General features: G+C 45.1%; 1 protein-coding gene across 1 annotated transcript; it reads left to right on the plus strand.

Annotated features, from left to right (window-relative positions):
* The first annotated feature begins 1,993 nt into the window (after positions 1 to 1,993).
* On the plus strand, positions 1,994 to 17,071 carry SRP68 (signal recognition particle 68). The gene is made up of 16 exons (XM_074607517.1): positions 1,994 to 2,166; positions 4,427 to 4,493; positions 4,880 to 4,993; positions 5,988 to 6,183; positions 6,978 to 7,060; positions 7,294 to 7,403; positions 7,779 to 7,861; positions 8,111 to 8,251; positions 11,605 to 11,703; positions 12,025 to 12,089; positions 12,384 to 12,543; positions 13,228 to 13,322; positions 13,565 to 13,694; positions 14,147 to 14,222; positions 14,584 to 14,636; positions 15,090 to 17,071. Exons 1-16 carry the CDS (start codon positions 2,028 to 2,030, stop codon positions 15,315 to 15,317), a joined length of 1,839 nt encoding a protein of 612 aa, XP_074463618.1. The 5' UTR covers positions 1,994 to 2,027; the 3' UTR covers positions 15,318 to 17,071.
* Positions 17,072 to 18,517: the final 1,446 nt, after the last annotated feature.

Genomic DNA, 18,517 nt, shown 5'->3' on the forward strand with positions numbered 1-18,517 from the left:
ACACAGCAGCACAGCTCTGCCTTCCTCTCCTGATCCCAGACTGGCCACGTGCCCTCGAGGAGTCACCCCTGCCCTCGGCGAGGGCTGCATCGGATCCCCAGCTGCAGTGTGGATGTTGTAAGGCTGATGGGGGGAAGCCCAGCTGCAGGGTGTTTTTACCCTTCGGGAGCTGCCCCAGCTCCCTGTGCCCTCAGACACCCACAGCAGGGCACTGGCAGTTGGTTTTATGGACACTGGTCGTGCCTTTGGTCTCCCTTGAGCTGCGGCCAGCTCACAGAGAGGCCAGGTCTACCCTCATGCTGCAGTGAGGCTATTAAAAAACACGAAGGAAAACACCCAGTTTCTTCCTAAACGCTGGGGTAACTCGCAACCCGCAGTATTGCATGCAAAGATCAATAGCAGGATCCCCCATCTAGAAACCGCAAAATAAAATGGCCTGAGACATAAACGGGTTATTTGGGCAGGATCTGGCCTCCAAGGGTGGCCAAATGCAAAAGGCATGGTGTAAGGCTACCAACCCTCACAGGCTTCAGGGGCTGGTGGCACAGGGATGGTCCATGCGTGGTGTGAGTCTCTGGAGCGGGGTAACCCTCAGTGGATTTATTGTCCGCAGCTCTCCCCGCCACACCAAAGGCAGCTCAGACCCACCACCTCACTGCAAGGCTCCCACCAGAGGCTCTGCCGGATGCCATGTTGCAGGTTTGTGTTGTCCTCCTCTCCCTCTGCCCTGGGGAGGAGGAGAGCCAGCCCTGTAGCAGGAATCCACGCACCCAGCCAGCAGCTGACAGTTTTATCCTCCCACTTACAGAGTCCAGAGGAGCAGCAAAGCTTCGTGCCAGCGTACAAGGAAGGTGGCATGGCAGAAACGTGCCCCTGCTGAACCTGGCGCCCGTTCCGCTGCTGGAGTGGGTCCCTTGGTGTGCAACATGCACGTGTTTGTGTTGGGGCATCTGAACGCGGGTGCTGCAGTGCCAGCCTCATCCAAGCCTGTCTGAACCACCAGGGCCACGAGAGAGGAGCAGTCGCTGGTGTAAAACATGCTTCGATTGCCATGTCTCTGCTTGGATTGAGCATCGTCCTGAAACGCAGTTTGGTTTCGATAGGGAATGGATCCCTGGGAGGTGCGGTGGAAACCAAAAGCACACAGAAACAGCTTAAAACATTTGTGTTGGAAAGCTGCAGCTTGAGGACTTGGGTTTTCTTTTTCCCCTTGGAGCTTTTGTGTCCACGGGAGGGAAGGAGAGCTCTGAGATCAGAGCCAGCCCGTTAGCTAGGGGCTGAGCAGATATATGGGGGGCCTGTGGGGGTCAGCCCTGGGTGGGTGAGAGGGACAGGGCTGGGCGGGGGGAGGCTGGTCCTAGGGCTGGTGGTGACCCTGGGCCATCAGCCCTGGGGCAGAGGAGGGGGACGGGGCTGGGGGCCTGATCCTGGGGGCTGATTTGGGGGCTGGGAGGGGGTCAGCCCCAGATGGGTGAGGGGGACAGGGCTGGAGGGTGACCATGGGGCAGAAGAGGGGATGGTGCTGAGGGCCCGATGGTGGGGGCTGATTCTGGGGGCTGGGGGTCAGGGCTGGGGGGGTGACCCTAGAGCAGGGAGGGGAATGGGGCTGGAGGGCTCGATCCTGGGGGCTGAATTGGGGGCTGGGGGGTTAGCCCTGAGGTGAATGAAGGGGTCAGGGCTTGGGGGGGGGTGGGGGGGTGTGACCCTGGGGCAGAAGAGGGGGACAGGGCTAGGGGCCCGATCCTGGGGGCTGATTTAGGGGCTGGGGGGCGTCAGCCCGGGTTGGATGTAGGAGTCAGGACCGCCCGATCCAGCCGGGGACGGATGTACCCGAACCCTGTGAGCGCCGGGTACGGGCTCACATCCCCGGGTCGCCACTCCTGCGGGCCAGCTCGCCCACCCCATCCTGCCGCTGGTCCTCCTCTATCCCGTCTGCCCCCGCGGCGGCCGCGCTCGCCATGGCCTTGGCGCGTGCTTCTCCTCCCCCGGCCCAAGATGCACCGCGGCGGCGGCGGCCCGGGCGCAAGATGGCGGCGGAGCGGCAGGGCGCCGGCTGCGGCCGCGGAGGAGGAGGAGGAGGAGGAGGCAGCGCGGAGGAGAACAAGGAGAACGAGAGGCCGACGGGACCGCAGGCTGGCAGCCTCGGCGACAGCCTGGGCCTGGAGAGCATCCTGCGCCGCGGTGGCGGCGGGGGGGACGTGGCAGGCCCGGCCCCGTGGGCGGCGGGGGGACGTGGCGGCCGCTGTGGGGAGCGCGGGGGCTGGCAGGCCCTGGGCGGGCGGGCACGGCCGCCTTTGCTTCCCCGCGGGAGAGGGCCGGGCGGGACGGCGGAGGCTCCCCTGCCCTGTGCACTGTGCAGAGGTGTTGCTGAGGGCGGCGGGCCCGCCCAGGCCGCACTGATCCGAGCCTCAGGTGGGAGCCGGGCTGTGAGCCCTGCGGTCGGGGCCCCGGGGGTCCCAGGCGATGCTCGCCTCAGAGCAGGCTGTGAGCCCTGGGCTTGGGGCTCCCAGGCAATGCTGGTGTGAGAGCAGGCTGTGAGCCATGGGATTGGGGTCCTGGGTGATGCTGGTAGGAGAGTGGTCTGTAAGCCTTGGTGTTGGGGCCCCGGGGGTCTTGGGTGATGCTGGCCTGAGAGAGTGTCAGTGTGATGGCCTGGGCTAACCCGGAGGCATCTGCACCATCCCTGGTGGTGAGGGTTTGATTTGAATGAAGTTGGGGAGCCAGCTTTGCATCTCTGAATCATGGATTTGTTCTTTACCTTTGCAGTTTCTCTTTCCGAACCGCATGACAGCTGTCGTCAGCCTTCAAAGCAGAAGTCTGTGCTAGGCTGCGCACTGTAGATAAGAGCAGGCTGTTGGTAATCTGGTGGTAATATTAATGCTTGAAGCGGGCAATAGCGGATAGAATAAATCTAACAGGTACGCAGAGATAGCAGACTGGCTCTTCCAGATTTAGCACTTCTGAAATCTGATGTGGCATGTAAAGCTCATGGCATTTTTGTGTGTGAAACTTCCATGTGAAACTAGTCCAGCTGCACAGCTGTGATAGAGCTGAGTTTTATCTTCTGGGTGAGAGGAAAACCCAAATGAAATAAGGGTGCAGTTTTCCATTTAGCATATGGCAGGTGTTGTAAAGTTAATAACTGCAGCGTAAGATGGAGGTATGGTAATCACCCTGGTAACTTTAGGAATATCTTAATCAGCGAAAGGGTAAATAAAATGGGGGTTATAAATTCAGTGCACAGGCTGAAAGATAGTCTGAAAAAAGTCTTAGGTAGACAGTGAGGATGAGGAGTGTGTGCCCTGCTTAGGGTTTGGCTTATTTGTTCCACAGATGCAAACTAACTCAGTGTAATAACTATTGATGCAGGTTCTTAATACTTAAATGAAAGAGATTTTCTTTTAGGTGTAATTATAAGAAAACACTTTGATAGAGATCTGCTGTTTTAGACTTTAAAAGTCTGGTGGCTTGTTTTTCTCTAGCTGTAGTAATAGTGTTTCTTTTGATGGGGTCATTGTAAGTCAGGCTTTGTTTCTGTGTTTTTTATGGCTTATTGTTAAAGCTTAAAAGGGAAATTTTGGGATATAAGTATATATAGCACAGAGATTTCTTCTTTATGACGGAGATTTTATTTCATAAAATAATCTGCCTTGTAAACTGACTGATTAACATCATCAAATTTACTAGAATACGGCATGATTTTATTTGATAGCGTAACTAAGTACAGGATGCTTGTAAATCAGCGAATATGAAATCATGGAGTGATGCTGTTGCAAGTCACAGGCCAGTGCATTCTGTCACGGAGTACTTCTTAAGGTGACGTACAGTAAGACTAGAAATGTGTTGAAAAATTGAGTAGAAAATAAGCCCCCTGAATACTTCCCAGAAGGTCTTTTTATGAGGTTCTCTGTATTCAGAAACGAGTTTGTTTGTGGAATCTGTGTCAGAAAGGTCGCGGTGATTCTGCTCAGTGTACTTCTGTCCTTTCCCTGAGAGATGGAACGTTTAAGGGCAGGAAAGCTTCCCTCTATTTCAGTTTTGCCAAGAAAACTGTGTCACAAGTGTGACTGGGGGGGTAGTGTAGCATAGCTAGGGAAGTCAGTTATATTAGCCTAGATGTGTCTGTTGGCATAGCTTATTATCCTGAAATGAGCTCTTGTGGTTGTCCGTAAGAGGAGGTGCTTGTGGTATGTCTTAATCCTGGCCTTGATGGCAGTCATAAAGCTCTGAAGTAAGCAGTGGAATCATGATGTGTTTTAGGACCATCGGTTCTCTCAGCTGTGCATTTTTAGGAGGTTTTTGGGTACCCCTCTGTTCAAAGTGTATTTGCTTAGTGGAACCTGTAGAGTTCCCTTCCGTTATTTTGGCGTAGAATAAAGAACTGGTAACAGACTGTACTGTCAATCTGCCTTAACACAAATCGCAGTCCTTCAGATTGTGAAGGAGTCTCAGCAGCAGCACGGTTTGCGACATGGAGACTTCCAGAGGTACAGGTTAGTAAGCTGTGTGGATGGCTTGAGTTACTCCTGTGACTTGCTTACTTTATTTAAAATGTAAACCCACTGTAGCAGGCAACAAAAATGATCTGCCAAGTAAATACCCCTTGACAGATTGCTTCATATGAAGCAATGTACAATTTTTTAATTCATTAGACATAATGTTCTGTGGCTGCGCCATTTAGGAGGATACAGACTGGCTCTTGTTTCTCTGTTGCCCTTTGAGAGCTTGTTTGTTAAGACCTCACTGATAATCACTATACTCTTCCAGAACTGAGTGTTCGATAAACATACGTAAAGCAATTAGACAGTAGGGAGAACATAATTCTGATTTTTCAGGATCAGGAATTATTGCATGTCGTCTTACCTTTCTTGTATTCTAGGGGTTATTGCTCCCGCAGGCTAAGGCGGCTCCGAAAAACTCTCAACTTCAAGATGGGGAACAGGCACAAGTTCACTGGGAAGAAAGTAACTGAAGAGATTCTCTCAGACAACAGGTACTGGATGGAATCGAGCATTCAGTGTATTAGTGGATAATTTCTTTCATTTCAGTAATTTATTTTCATGTGGATGCGGTGGAAAACTGTTCTGTACAATATATTCAGAAACGTTTCTTTTCAGAGATGTGTGTTATTATTAATAAAAGATAAAAGTTCAGGCTGCAATGCGTGGGGGGAAGAGGCACTGCTCAGATCCTGCTTCATCATGTGAACAAGTGGGAGAAGAATGAGCAGCAGCAGCCAGTTCCTTCTCTTCCCTCAGTTGCTAAAATGGCTTCTTTTCATAATCAGTAAATTTGATATTAAAGAAGAAATGCTTATTGAGATCTGTTGCACAGTAGCCATGTGAATGCTGATAATGTAAATGGTGTAGCCAGCAAGGTTGTGGTTGGAGACATAATCCCTTCCCTTTGAACAGAAATATTGGATTGCAAATTTTACTTACATTTTAAAAAATTTGTCAGAATGCTTGTCTGATAGAATATGTGAAGAATAGCCAGGATCTTGGGGTCATTTCCCATCTTTTAGAAACACTTGAAGTGTCTGCTGTCTTGTCTTTTCTTGTGGGGGAAAGAAAACATGATACTGTCTTCACCTGTCTTGTTAAGAAGCCAGATACATTCTAGCATTAATTATTATAGAATTAGCTGGTGGGAAAACAGACATGTTTGCCCGTATTGAACCAGTTTGAAGGGCAACATAAAATTGTAAATCCCTTTGTCTTCGCAATGTCAGTGGTGCTCCAGAATGATAATGAATTTTCTTCCTCAGTTGGGTAATTGCCTTTCTGTAGTGAGAAATACAGTAGGAAACATGAATAGTATGACTTTGTGTGCTTAGAATGTTAAGAAATGAAAGCATCTACCTCTTATTAACCAAGCTGAACTTTTGTTACCAAACTTTGCAGATCACGTGGAAAAGAACTAGTGGTGACGTGGTAATACTTGTTTGAATGTCGTTATTTTTTCATCCATCTTCCTCTGTCCCGTAGGTATTTGCTGTTGATTCTGATGGATGCAGAGAGAGCCTGGAGTTATGCCATGCAGCTGAAACAGGAAGCAAACACAGAGCCTCGCAAACGATTTCACTTGCTGTCTCGCCTGCGCAAAGCTGTGAAACATGCTGAGGAGCTGGAGCGGCTGTGTGAAAGTAACAGAGTGGATGCCAAAACAAAGCTGGAAGCTCAGGTAACCACTGATTCTTTGATTTTGTCTTACAGCAAAAGCTGAACAAGAAACCTTTGGATTTTGGGTGAAAAGATTAATCTCATCTAGCAATAGATAATCAAAACTGACCAATTCTCAAACTGGATAATGTCTCCTATTGAATAGCTTGGACTCACTGTTAGTGCAGCTGCTGGAATTGCATAAATAACTGGTGGCACCAGCCAAGACAAGGACCTGGCGTTCAGAAGTTTTTTAAGTGTATCGAGTGATTATCCTTGCTTTAAAGAGCAGTACATCTAATAAAAGCAAAAAGAATTGATGGATACTAAGGTGATGCAACACAGCCTAAGAAACTATGCTTATGTATTGAGTTGTCTATTTTTTAATATCCTAAAGTAGCCACCTAGAACACAACCCTTGTGGGTTCGGTTCCTGGAACGCAGAAAGCATTAAGACACTAGTCTCTCTGAACAAGGGGCTGTAGTGGTACTCAGTTAATTAAAACTGCCATTTTGTAGCTTTTTGCTGGAAAAAAAAAAAGTTTTGTGACATCAGCGGGCTGTGTTGATTGCGTAACAAGCAAGAAACATCTTTGCTTTCATCTCCTTAGAAATGTAGCAATGTCGGGTAAAAGAAAAAAAAGGTAGGTAGCTAGTAACCCATAATCTAAATCAGTTGTCTTCCATGGGAAGACCAAATGAAAACGGCAAGGCTTAGTCACTTACTGTAGGCATCACAGCAGCCTTCATTCTAAATGTTGTACAAACTGGGCTGGTGGTTTTGGGGAAATTAACTTGCCCTTGCGCTGTCCGTAGGCGTACATGGCTTACCTCACGGGAATGCTTCGTTTTGAACACCAGGAGTGGAAGGCAGCAATGGAGGCTTTCAACAAATGCAAGTGAGTTTCCCCACTTCAACAGCTTCATTTAGTAAGTAATGTTGGGTCAGTCTAATAAGCGTATAGACTGTATGTACAGCAACTCTATGAGTTGTTGAGTTAATTATGCACTTAACTGGAAGGTACTACTGAAGAAGTAGCATGCTCCAGTTTAGAGAGACAAACTCTTCCCTTAAGATAGCATCTCACAAAATGATACATACTGCAGTGTTAATATGTATTATTCGCTATAGGACCATATATGAAAAACTGGCCAATGCCTTCACAGAAGAACAAGCTGTACTGTATAACCAGCGTGTGGAAGAGATCTCGCCCAACATTCGCTACTGTGCCTATAATATTGGTAAGGAAGAGGGGGGGTACCTCAGCTCCAGCGAAGAGCAAGGCTTGTTCACAGGAAGGGAATATTGACTTGATAGTTAAATACTGGTCTAAGTGACACTGGAGTGAGTCCGTAATATTTTGGGCAAATTCTGCACACATTCTAGGGCATTTTAGCAGTGGAGAAATGTTCTCATTTCGCAACAGTGCATGTGGTTTTGTGTAAAAAGACAAAATACTGGTTTGCAGTAGTTTGCTTATGAAGTCAAAACGAAATTGCAAATTTATCCCCTTTGTCCCCAGATTGCCAGTATAAAATCTATTGATTAACTTTTTTATATCAAAATAATTTGTGAACTCAGGTGGAAATATGATCTTGATTTGTTAATTCTCTCAGGTGACCAGTCTGCTATGAATGAGTTGATGCAGATGAGGCTGAGGTCTGGTGGCACTGAAGGTCTTCTTGCAGAAAAACTGGAGGTAACTTATTTGCTTGCTTCAAGTTGAAACTTTCATCATCACTCTGTTAAGCGTAAATATTACTGCAGCATACCATTGAAGAAATTAACTGTATGAGAAGAGAATAAGCAAGCCTGGACTCTGTGGGGAAACCACACTTCCCTAAAAAGCCCTTTGATTTCAAAATAGTCAACTCTAATATGAATTTGAAAGGTTCGATTTTTGGATACCGTGAACTTCAAGCTCCTAAGTTCAGTCTGTTCTCTACAGGCGCTGATTACCCAAACTCGAGCAAAGCAGGCAGCCACGATGAGCGAGGTGGAGTGGAGAGGAAGAACTGTTCCGGTGAAGATAGACAAAGTGAGGATCTTCTTGCTGGGACTGGCCGACAATGAAGCAGCAATTGCTCAGGTAACCTAGAAGCCATCTCCGGTGCTGATGTTCTAACTATCCCCTTTCCTTCAGTGTGCGAGATGATACACGATACCTGGACTAAAAGCTTTTAAATAATACTTTTTCTCAAACTTGGGGTTGGAAGGCTAAAAGTTAAAGTGTGAGTATTGACTGTAACCCAAAGCTGAAGTGTCAGTTGGGGATAGTACCCACAGTCTGCTAAGTGGTAGCTTGGCAGGTCTGTTCTGAGTATTACTGCTCTTTTGAACGCTCTGTTCTGCCCAGAAGTGCTATTTCTCAGTGGCAGGGTGATAACCGTGATTATTTGTAAGTCATTTGGAAGTGAAGGTTACAATTTTAAGAGTAATTGGTTTTGAATTACTGTTCTCATTTCTTTAAGTATCTTGCTCAAATGATCTGACTTCAGAGCAACCAAAAGGAAAAAAGATACGCATCCATCACCTTTTTTCAGGAGCAAAAAGCAATTTGCCAGGTGAAGCAGGTGCTATGAGTTTTATAGCATTCTCGTCTTGACTTATGCAAATCCTCAAAAGCGGTAGAGGATTACTAAACGTCAGGATGTAAATTAATTTCAAATGTAACAGTTCTGAAATGCTTGCAGTGGCACGCACTATGCATGACTTCAGTATTGCAGCCAAGTTTTCCACATGGAGCTTTTTCCTTGGAAATGTTGCTCAGGTGGTGTATTCTGCTTCCCAATGGCTGTGTATGGCACCCTTGCTGTTTGAAAAGGCAGTGAAAGGATTTTTAGTAACAATTGTTGCTACTGAAGATGGGCTTTTTGCATCATCAAAAAACATTTATCACCAGGAGAATAATGAGGATAAATAGCAATTTGAATGACAAAATTAAAACTCGGCAAAAGTATAAGGCAAGTGTCAAGAGCAGGAGATAGTGTTGAGAAGATATACCGCGAGTAGGATACGCAGGATATGGCTGGCTAGGAAATGTTAGCGTTAACCAGTCTTGTAATGTCATGAATTGTATGTTGCTGAATTTATTTTTTTGTAGGTAGTACATGAGTATGGCCAGCAGGTGGAAGTGCAGATTAGAGTTCAACGTTCCCTCATTTAATTTCCATCCTGCCAGGCTAGCACTTGGGCCTTTTTGGTTTGGTTGCCTTCTTTGTTCCATAAAGCAGCGGCAGAACAATGATCTGAATTGGTTTTCATCTTGCTTTGTGTTCCTTGGAAGCTCTGACTAAACAGAGGAGTTTTGTGGTACCGGATCACAACTAGTAATGGTGAGCGCTGAGCGCGCAGCAGCAGTATTTACATTCCCAAAGGGCTAAAACTTGGCCTTTTGGAAGCAATTGTGCAGTTGCTGTGTCAGCTGTGATGGGCAGTCCAGCTTCAGCTAAATGCATTGTGGTTCCTGGGATCTTTGGCACCTTTCTGCTAGTCTTCACTAAGTTGAAACCCTAACATAACAGCACCGCTCTTCAGGGCTTGATTAGAAGCAAACACAAATGTGTGTCTTGTGTAAAAATGGAGATTCTCACCACGATTATATCATTGCTTTCAGTGTCTTGTTGGTTGCGGGTGAAACAGAATAAATAAGCCAAACTGAAATATGAATCCAAGTTTAAAATTATTTATGTCAGCCTTTTTGTAGACTCGAATACATGACTTCAAGGGCTCATTGACTCTAACCAGGTAGAAGTGAGAAGGCTAAAGGGAAGAGCGACAGAAGTGTGCTTCTGTCTGGTATTGTCTCAAGGATTCTGTGGTCATCTCTGGTAACTAGGTCTGTGGCAAAAATGGGTGGTAATAAATTTCAGAGATGATATGCCAAGTTTTAGAACAAAGGAAAAATTAGAAGTGAGCACTCCTAGACTTTGAGAGGTGGGTTCAGTTCCCTGGATCCCTTTAAGATGAACCTGTGTTGTTCTATCAGGGCACTTGAATCACCAGCTGTAGCACTTATCACATCATAAAACTAAGATACATCTCCCAAATCAGAACGTATGTGTATTTACATGTGGAATCAGTTTAACCTTAGGAGTTTTTGCTTAGAAAGGAAAGCCTTTGTCTCACTGCACGGCCCAGCCCTTTCCCTGTTTGTGCTTGACTGATGATCTAGCTGTGTCTGTTTTCATTTTTGTGCATACAGTGAAATTGCTGCGCTCCTCTGGGCGAGGTTGAGAATGCCGTCAGACTCGTCTCTGGTTATTCTCAGTAGTTTGTCCCACCTGAAAAATTCTTGCAGCAAATCACAAAAAAAACCCAACCCCAAACCCCCGAAAACACCTTCATCTTGGGTCAAGATACCTGAGGCTTTGTGAGGGAGTAAAAATAACATTCCTTAATGGATTTGCAAACCTGAGAAGAGGAGAGGCAGAGACTGTAGAGCTCTACTGAAGAGAAACAAATGAGCATGTCTTTAGACAGATTTTTATTCATTTGGTCAATTGCAAATTTGCTGTAGCAAAGTTCATCTTATGCTTTACATGACATGGAAGTGGTGTAACAGAGTGCTGATAAACTTTACTCCCTCCTTTGATTGCTAAGGTTGAGGTTTGTTTCTGGGCAGTGTTCTCTTACTGAATCAGTAAGAGTCTTGCGATCCCCATCTAGTTACCTCCTCTGTCACCTGAAGGGAAGCTGAGTTCGGTTTGGGGTGCATTGTTTAATTGGGTACATGATATGCCAGTACATTAGGCAGAGATCAGGCTTCGACTTGTTTTTTAAAAGTTGTTTTCAAATTTTGTTTTTGGGGCAGAAGGCCAAAAGCTGCTTAATTTTTTGACAAAACTTGTGGTGACAGCAGAAAAGCACTCGGTCAATCCTGCTAGTAAAATACAGGGTTGCTTTAAAAAATGCTTCAAACAAGCGAATTATTGCCACTGTGAACATCACTAGAGTGGGAGTGTAGGAAAGATAATCATCTACATGTTCTTACCACATGAGAAAAGTTAAATCAGCGTAACAAGAGCAGTCTGCATTGGTAGTTTGCCAGTTCACTAATGCTCAGCTCTTCTGTTACTGGGCCTTTCCCACAGTGCAGTCCAACCTCAGTTGTTGTCGGAGCAATGTGGGTGCCATCCTGGAAAGGATGGGAGTTGCTGGGAAAGCTGCTCTTGCAGGGATGAGGCGATCAGAGCTCTGTGTGTGTTAGGCCTTCAGTGCTGCTCAGTTCTCAGCACTGACCACATTCGCCGCAATTTCTGTCAGTTTGTCCGTTAGAACGTATTCCAGAGAGGTACAGGCTGGAGTGCTAGCTACCCATGGGTCTTCAAGCCACAACTGGGGAGAAACTTTGTTTGATCTTCTCAGTTAATTCTTGCACCATGGGATGCAAAATACAAACATTTCTAATAGATACCTGTCTTAACTTTCTTTTGCTCTTAGGCAGAAAATGAGGAAACAAAGGAACGTTTGTTTGAATCTTTACTCAGTGAGTGCAGAGATGCCATTCAGGCTGTTCGGGAAGATCTGAAACCAGACCAGGTAAGCAGCAAACATCAGTGTTTCTACTTTCAATAAAATAGAGATTTTTTTGGGGACTGATGTGTTAATCTTCAACTTCCTTAACAGTAAAAGTGGCTGAGATTTCTTTAATAAAAAGCTGCAAAAACGTCTGTCGCCTTTGATTTTATTCTCTTCAGAACTGGGGAGGGTGAATAGCAACGTAGAAGCCCTCATTCTTTTGCTTGGAAGTCTGTTATAACTTCACTGGTTTACCCAAACCTTGAGTTGTTTCTGATGTTTTCTTCCCTCAGCTGCCAGTTTTAAATAAATCATGCAGTCTTTTGTCCCCAATTTCTGCAGAAGCAGCGGGAACACTCTCTGGAAAATGATTCTGGGAAGGTGTCCAACATCCAGTACTTACACAGGTAATAGGCAAACATTGCTACCTATACTAGCGTGAAGAAATCATGCTCTTATGTCAAGATTTTATTTTTGTTTGGTTTTGTTTTATGGGTTTTTTGTTCTGTGCCTCTCAGATCTCAAAGGATGACTGTACAGATGAGGATCTGATTCATGCAGCTTTGAAAATACTTTACTTAAGACTCTCATGTTGACCTTTCAGATGTTTTTTTCCCCTACTAGTATCATCTTAGAACAAAGAGTAATGTCTGAGTAGTTCTGACAGTCTGCTAATAGTATTTTATCTTTTATCTTTTTAGTTATTTGACTTACATCAAGCTGTCAACGGCCATCAAGCGCAACGAGAGCATGGCAAAGTCTCTGCAGAAGGCACTGCTGCAGCAGCAGCGGTCGGAAGAGGATGGGAAGCGCACACCACGGCCTCAGGACCTGATCCGTCTTTACGATATCATCTTGCAGGTAATGCTGGGAAAACAAAACTAATTATGCTAACTGGAGAACTTTTGCACAAAAAGTTATTGTAGAAACTATAGCAGTGCAGATGAACTGCCCGTGAAGTCTGAAGAGCAACCGAGTACCTACAGTTACCATGTTGAAGATGTTCAACATCTACATAAAACACAAAAAGCCCTTCTAGTTGTGAACAGAAAATGGGCGCCCTTGGTTGTGCACTCTAATGCAGTTTTAAAACAGGTTTTATGACTATTTTATGCGTCACCCTGATAGCTGCCTTAGTTTCTGCTGGTCAGAGAAAGTAGCGACTAAAAATACTTCTAATGTACTTGTTCTTCATAAGCAGTTTCTCAATTTCTCACATAAATTTTCTATTAACTGTGGGAGCCTGTGGCTGAAACAGTTGTGAATGGGAAAGGGAAATGCCTTATGAAAGAATTACTTCATGTGAAATCTGAGGAGTCTTTGTCCTAATTCCTGTTTGTGTCAGGAAATCTGTCCTGAAGGCAAACTTGCACAAGTCTCAATGAGTGGCCTTCACTAGGTTAGCATACTAATAATTAGAAAACTGGAAACTATTTCCATGGGAGTGTACTGTTGACTTGTTAAAAGGGGCAGCTTTCTCTTACTCTAGCAGATTCCAGAAGAAAACAACGCCTGAATTTGTTCCTCGGATTCTCTTTTGCACAGAACCTCGTGGAGCTGACACAGCTTCCTGGCCTAGAAGAGGACAAGAATTTCCAAAAAGAGATTGGATTGAAGACACTTGTGTACAAAGCTTACAGGTAACTGAGAAACAGCCAGGTTTTCTTTAGCAGGCATTACGTCCTCAAAGGTTATTAATCCAAAGCTCTATGTGCTGTACAGGGCTTTGATGTAGTTTCCTCTGCCCTTTTGTGAAATGAAGACTGGATGCTAAGGGGAAACTGGCCAGTTCTTCTTATTAGTATCTGTTCTTATCAGGCATTTGAGTTGGCAAAAGGTATGGATGACACACATGTCAATGAGCCGCTCTTCACTGTTGCAGGTGTTTCTTCATTGCACAGTCCTATGTCCTGGTGAAGAAATGGAGCGAAGCTCTTGTTTTGTATGAAAGAGTACTGAAATATGCCCGCGAAGTTCGGTCAGGAGCTGGAGCTTATACGAACAGCTTGAAGGTAGGAACCCAATCCTGTGTGTAGACGGGAGTTTAAGCTTACGAAAAAGCTCTGTCCCAGTATTTATTGTCAATTAGATGCCAGACCATTACAATTCAAGATTGATCTTTAAGTAGGGAGTAGTGCTTGTATGTGTGCTTGATGATACAAGTGTGACTGCTTGACACACTATAGCAGAGACTTCCTAGTGATGTGAAAATGCTTCAACTGGTCACTTGCTTGACAGTTGCAACTTGCTGTAACAACTCCATAACAATTTACCACACTTTCTCACATCTGCACTTTCTGTCATGCTACTTCTGTAGTGCCTGAAGGACTGTGCTGTAGCTTTTCCTCTTCTGAAAAGCCTTATCAGCACTAGGACTTAATTTCTTTGTCAGGTTTTACCTTTGCCCTAACTCTTAAACTCCGACATGTTTCAGGCTCTCAAATAATTTTCTTTAATGACCTAGGAGCTGCCTGATGTTCAGGATCTGATCACTCAAGTCAATGCAGAGAAATACTCCTTGCAAGCAGCAGCTATATTAGGTGAGTTGCACAATTATACTAGAGCTCTAACGTCTCTTCAATAACGCCCCTGCAGCTATTTCATTCCTTTTATTTCATTTCCGAAGTTCCAGTTGTTTTTCCTCTTCACTCTGATCTGTGTAGGCTCTGGAAAATGTTTTGTTTTTTTTTTTTTTCCACTGGAAAGCTGTCATGGCTGTGGATAAATATATGTGATCCTTTTAGTCTAGAAAGGAAGCTGCTTCTGCTGAAAATACTGTCTTACATATCCCAGAAAGTAAGGTTCATAGCTCAGCTTTGAGGGCAGCTGACTTCTGAGACAGTCTTACTTTATGCCAGGATGTAGCCTGTTATTCTTACCACTTTTTCTTCAATTTTGCAGATGCAAATGATACTCATGAGACTGAGTCTCCATCTCAGGTCAAGGATGGCAAGGTAAGAGCTGAGAGCTCAGGCAAATTCCAGTAACGTTCTTAATGAATATTTTAACCTGTTGCCTGAGTGTCTCTTACAATTCAAAAAAATGTCGTGCTGATTGGAGTTCTGTTGTGACTAGTGTATTTAAGAGATTTTTATTAGGCTTGGTTTCCTTCTGCAAGTCCTGAAGATGACTGACAGGCTGGGGCTCCTTTGGTAGGAGCTAGGCAGCTGTTTGCAGCTTCCATAGTCGCATCTTCATTTTTTTTAAATTTAGCTTTCTCCCTGCACGTGGGAAGGTTTTCCAGAGGTCCTGCAGCAATGATTTGACAGGGGTTTGAATCATTTCCAAGGGCCCAAGATGTCACTCAAGGAACTTTAGTTGCTGCTTAATCCTCTTTGCTTGTTTGACCTTTGTCAGCTTTGATTTGACATCTGCTTAATTTGCATTTCTGTATTGGTTTCTTTCAGCCCCTCTCGGAACGGTTTGAGACTTTCTGTCTGGATCCTTCTCTTGTCAGCAAGCAAGTCAGCCTCGTGCACTTCCCGCCGGGCTTCCAGCCCATTCCATGCAAACCCTTGTTCTTTGACCTGGCCCTTAATCATGTTGCTTTCCCACCTCTGGAGGACAAGGTGGAGCAGAAGGCCAAGAGTGGCCTCACAGGATATATAAAGGGCATCTTTGGATTCAAAAGTTAACCAGGACCCCCAGAGGAGCAGAGGTTTTATCTTGTATTGATGGGGAAGCTCCAAGAGGTTCTAGGACACAAATATCTGCACCTGAAACCGACAGAGGGAGGTTTTACCATCTTCTTCCCTGTGTTCTGTGTATATGTCTGTGCACTTACATTCTCTCCCAGTATATTAAAGACAAACAACCTATTTGGAAACATACGTACACTATAAATAGCTGAAAATAATCTGGACCACGGAGAAATTCCATTCTGTTTGGGGAAGTTGGAGCTTGCTTTGTGACCAGTGGCCTGTTCAGGGCTGGTATACATCTTAGCATGGACCAGGGCATAGGTAGAATTTGTTTCCTCCCTCCGCCCCATGATTTGACACTGTAATTTGGTATTTTGGTCTAGAAATCTGGGTGTGATGGGGAAACGGAGGCAAAAGTAGATGCAGAACTAAACCAGCAAGGTGAAGCTGCCTGCACAAAGGCTATGAAACACTAGCCAAGGGCGCTAACTTCTCTTCCCTTTCCACTCCCAGTCCCCACTGAGAAGCATCTATAGTTATGTAAAGAGAAGTCTCTGTATTTTTTAAAAACGTGATATTCAGAAATGACAAAATAGAGCCTCTTTCCTTATTGATAAGGATAACAAACACCTTTCCAAATGTTAGTGGTTATCGCAGTTGTGGTGGAGTATAACGTGAGTTTGTACTCTGGGACGATTGATTCTTCATTATTGATACACATTTTGTTAAATAAGTACAGTATAGAACCTATCCTTGCAAGGCTTTTCCTGGGAAACTTGCTTCATGGGTGGCTTTAGAAATAGTGACTTGCTCTTCATGGGAAGTTGGGTCTCTCAGTGTTCATATTGTTTCTGATCTAAACCTTGCCTGAAAACAAGGTGATCTTTTTCTGGAGTTCATCTGTTGCTTTTTCTACATCCTTGGTCAGTAGATAAACCTGAAATGAGGAATAAGCAACAGGAGCCCGGTAGGTTCTTGAGTGATAGATCTTCTCTGTCATGCCAGACAGCTTTTTTTATAAAGCGCCCAGGTGCTATGGTGATAGGCACTTTCACAATGCAGATAATTCCATAATTGTGATCATTTAAACAGGAAAAAAAGCCACCACACAGCACATGGGCAGAACTGTTCCTAAATAAAGTATTTGGAAGTTTCTACCAGCAATGTTTGGGTTTTCACTCAGTCTGTAGCTGGAAGCTGAAACAGCAGTTTGTTCTAGCTGCCTTAACTCTTCTGCACCGGGTGTCTTGACTCTGCATTGTTTCTCCATTTTTAGGCATCAGAGTTAATAGGGGTGGCAACAGAAGAACTGTTTAAAATGATTGGATTGTTGTTGTGGGAATTTTCCATGCAAGGTGCGTGTCAGATGGATGGAGGAATTGACAATTTAGACAAGGGAAGGTGACGCAATAACCGGCGCAGACATCAGCTGGTTGATCTGCTTCGTGGTACCTCTTTCTGTGTATGTTAATCTGAGCTTCTCTCCCCTTTTTGTCTTTTTTTATCAAATCACTTTGAGAACTGTTCTGTTTGGTTTGCAAACCAAACTCCTTTCTGCTTTCCTGCCACAAATCTATGTGGTGCCTGGATTGATTCCAGTGAAACTTGTGCTGCCGCCACTTTCTAATTGATTACTGTTACAAGAAGCTAGGAGCAATTGGCCTCTTCATGTTAAACATCTTTTTGACAGATAACTGATTAGTTGAACGCAGATAAGAAATCTGAAAACAATAAAGTTTTATTCCTGACCTCTGAGGCGTGTAGTTTATGTCGAGCATTGAGAACATGGAGCGCTCTTTGCTTCCCAAGCTGTTCAGAGGATCAAGGTCATGCCATCACCTGGGGCTACTTAACCCCTGGAATGGCCACTTAGTTCTGGAGGAGGATCCTCTGCCTGAAGGCTCAGATAACAACATGCAGCATTCTCAGAGGTAACTTGGCTTATTTGTTTTGATGTTAATAGTGAGCAGAGTGGGGTTTGTAAACTGTGTTGTGACTTAAATAATGTGGAAGGCACTGATGAGGTATTAGGAAAAAATGTAAAAAAAAAAAAAAAAAAAAGAAAAGGGGGGGAGGGGGAAAGTAATACTGTTATTCAAGTCACCTGTATGATGAAAACCAGACTGAAAAGTTTTATTGAGGTTCTTAGCCTTGGGATGGAGCTTGGAATGGCAAAGGCGAGGCTTGGACAGCAGCAGTTAGAAGGGAACAGCGCAGGAAGGTGAAGTGTTTGATGTGACAGAGCAAACCAATTCCCCTGGAACCGGCAAGTGTTGTGCCTGAAACTGCCGGAGCAAGATGCAGAGCACTGGTTTATGGTGCTTGGAAACCTGCTTCCTTATTGCTCTGGTCTTTCATTAGGCTGCTGCACTGTTCAAAGCGTTTGCTCCCTTTCCGTGAATTAATTGGCAAGCAGGCCATGTGACTGCCCTCAAACAGGAAGCTCCAGCAGAACGGTCAAGATTATTGCTTTCAATCAACTTTTCCTGTGGAGTATCTTTGGGCTTAGCGCTGGAATTTTAATTACAGGCTGAGCTAGCCATGTCTGGTATCATTGCATCAATTAAAAGAGGACATTGTGGCCCTCAGCCCCACCGTCAGAGATACACTTGTGTCTTGGGCAGTGTTCACTTCTGGTCGTGCGCTCCGGGGGGTCTAGTGACAATGGATAGGTCCTGAGGGACTCATGGCATGTATGAGAAATGATTAGTATGAGACAAACCGGGCAGTTAAAAGAGAAATGAGAGGTGACACCTGGGATGGTAATAGTCTGGCCTGAGAGCTCCTAAATAACAGTCTCTGCCTCCTTTAAAACAAGGAATTGCGGATATTTTTAACTGAAGGTGTTGTGCTGCTGGAGAAAATCATTGCTGTCTAATCCAAGCTGCTTCGGGTGGAGAGCATCCCAGGTGAGCACCGGCAGGGAGTTCTCCAGGCCTTTGTGGCTGCGTTATCCGGATGCTCTGGCAGCTGGTGTGGGATGCACCTGGCAGTAAAGGGCTACGGTTCCTGGAGCTGGGGAGTGGGAAGTCCTTTTCCACCTCTAGTGGAGTGAGTAGAACTGGTTTTTGGGAGAAGATGCATCTGTCGAGAGATGTCTGTGCTCCCGCATAGCTCTTGTCACCTGCCCCGTTAGAGCTACGAGCACAAATACCCCACGGTGTTCAGCCCAGGATGTAAATTGGGAGTTTGCT

The sequence above is a fragment of the Larus michahellis genome, chromosome 14 (assembly GCF_964199755.1).
Source record: "Larus michahellis chromosome 14, bLarMic1.1, whole genome shotgun sequence".
In the NCBI taxonomy this organism is placed as follows: domain Eukaryota; kingdom Metazoa; phylum Chordata; class Aves; order Charadriiformes; family Laridae; genus Larus; species Larus michahellis.

Coding starts and splice junctions, on each gene's coding strand:
- SRP68 (XM_074607517.1), top strand. CDS start 2,028: ATGGCGGCGGAGCGGCAGGGCGCCGGCTGCGGCCGCGGAGGAGGAGGA. Junction 4,494..4,879: donor GGAGACTTCCAGAGGTACAG/GTTAGTAAGCTG, acceptor CTTGTATTCTAG/GGGTTATTGCTCCCGCAGGC. Junction 11,704..12,024: donor AAGATCTGAAACCAGACCAG/GTAAGCAGCAAA, acceptor CAATTTCTGCAG/AAGCAGCGGGAACACTCTCT.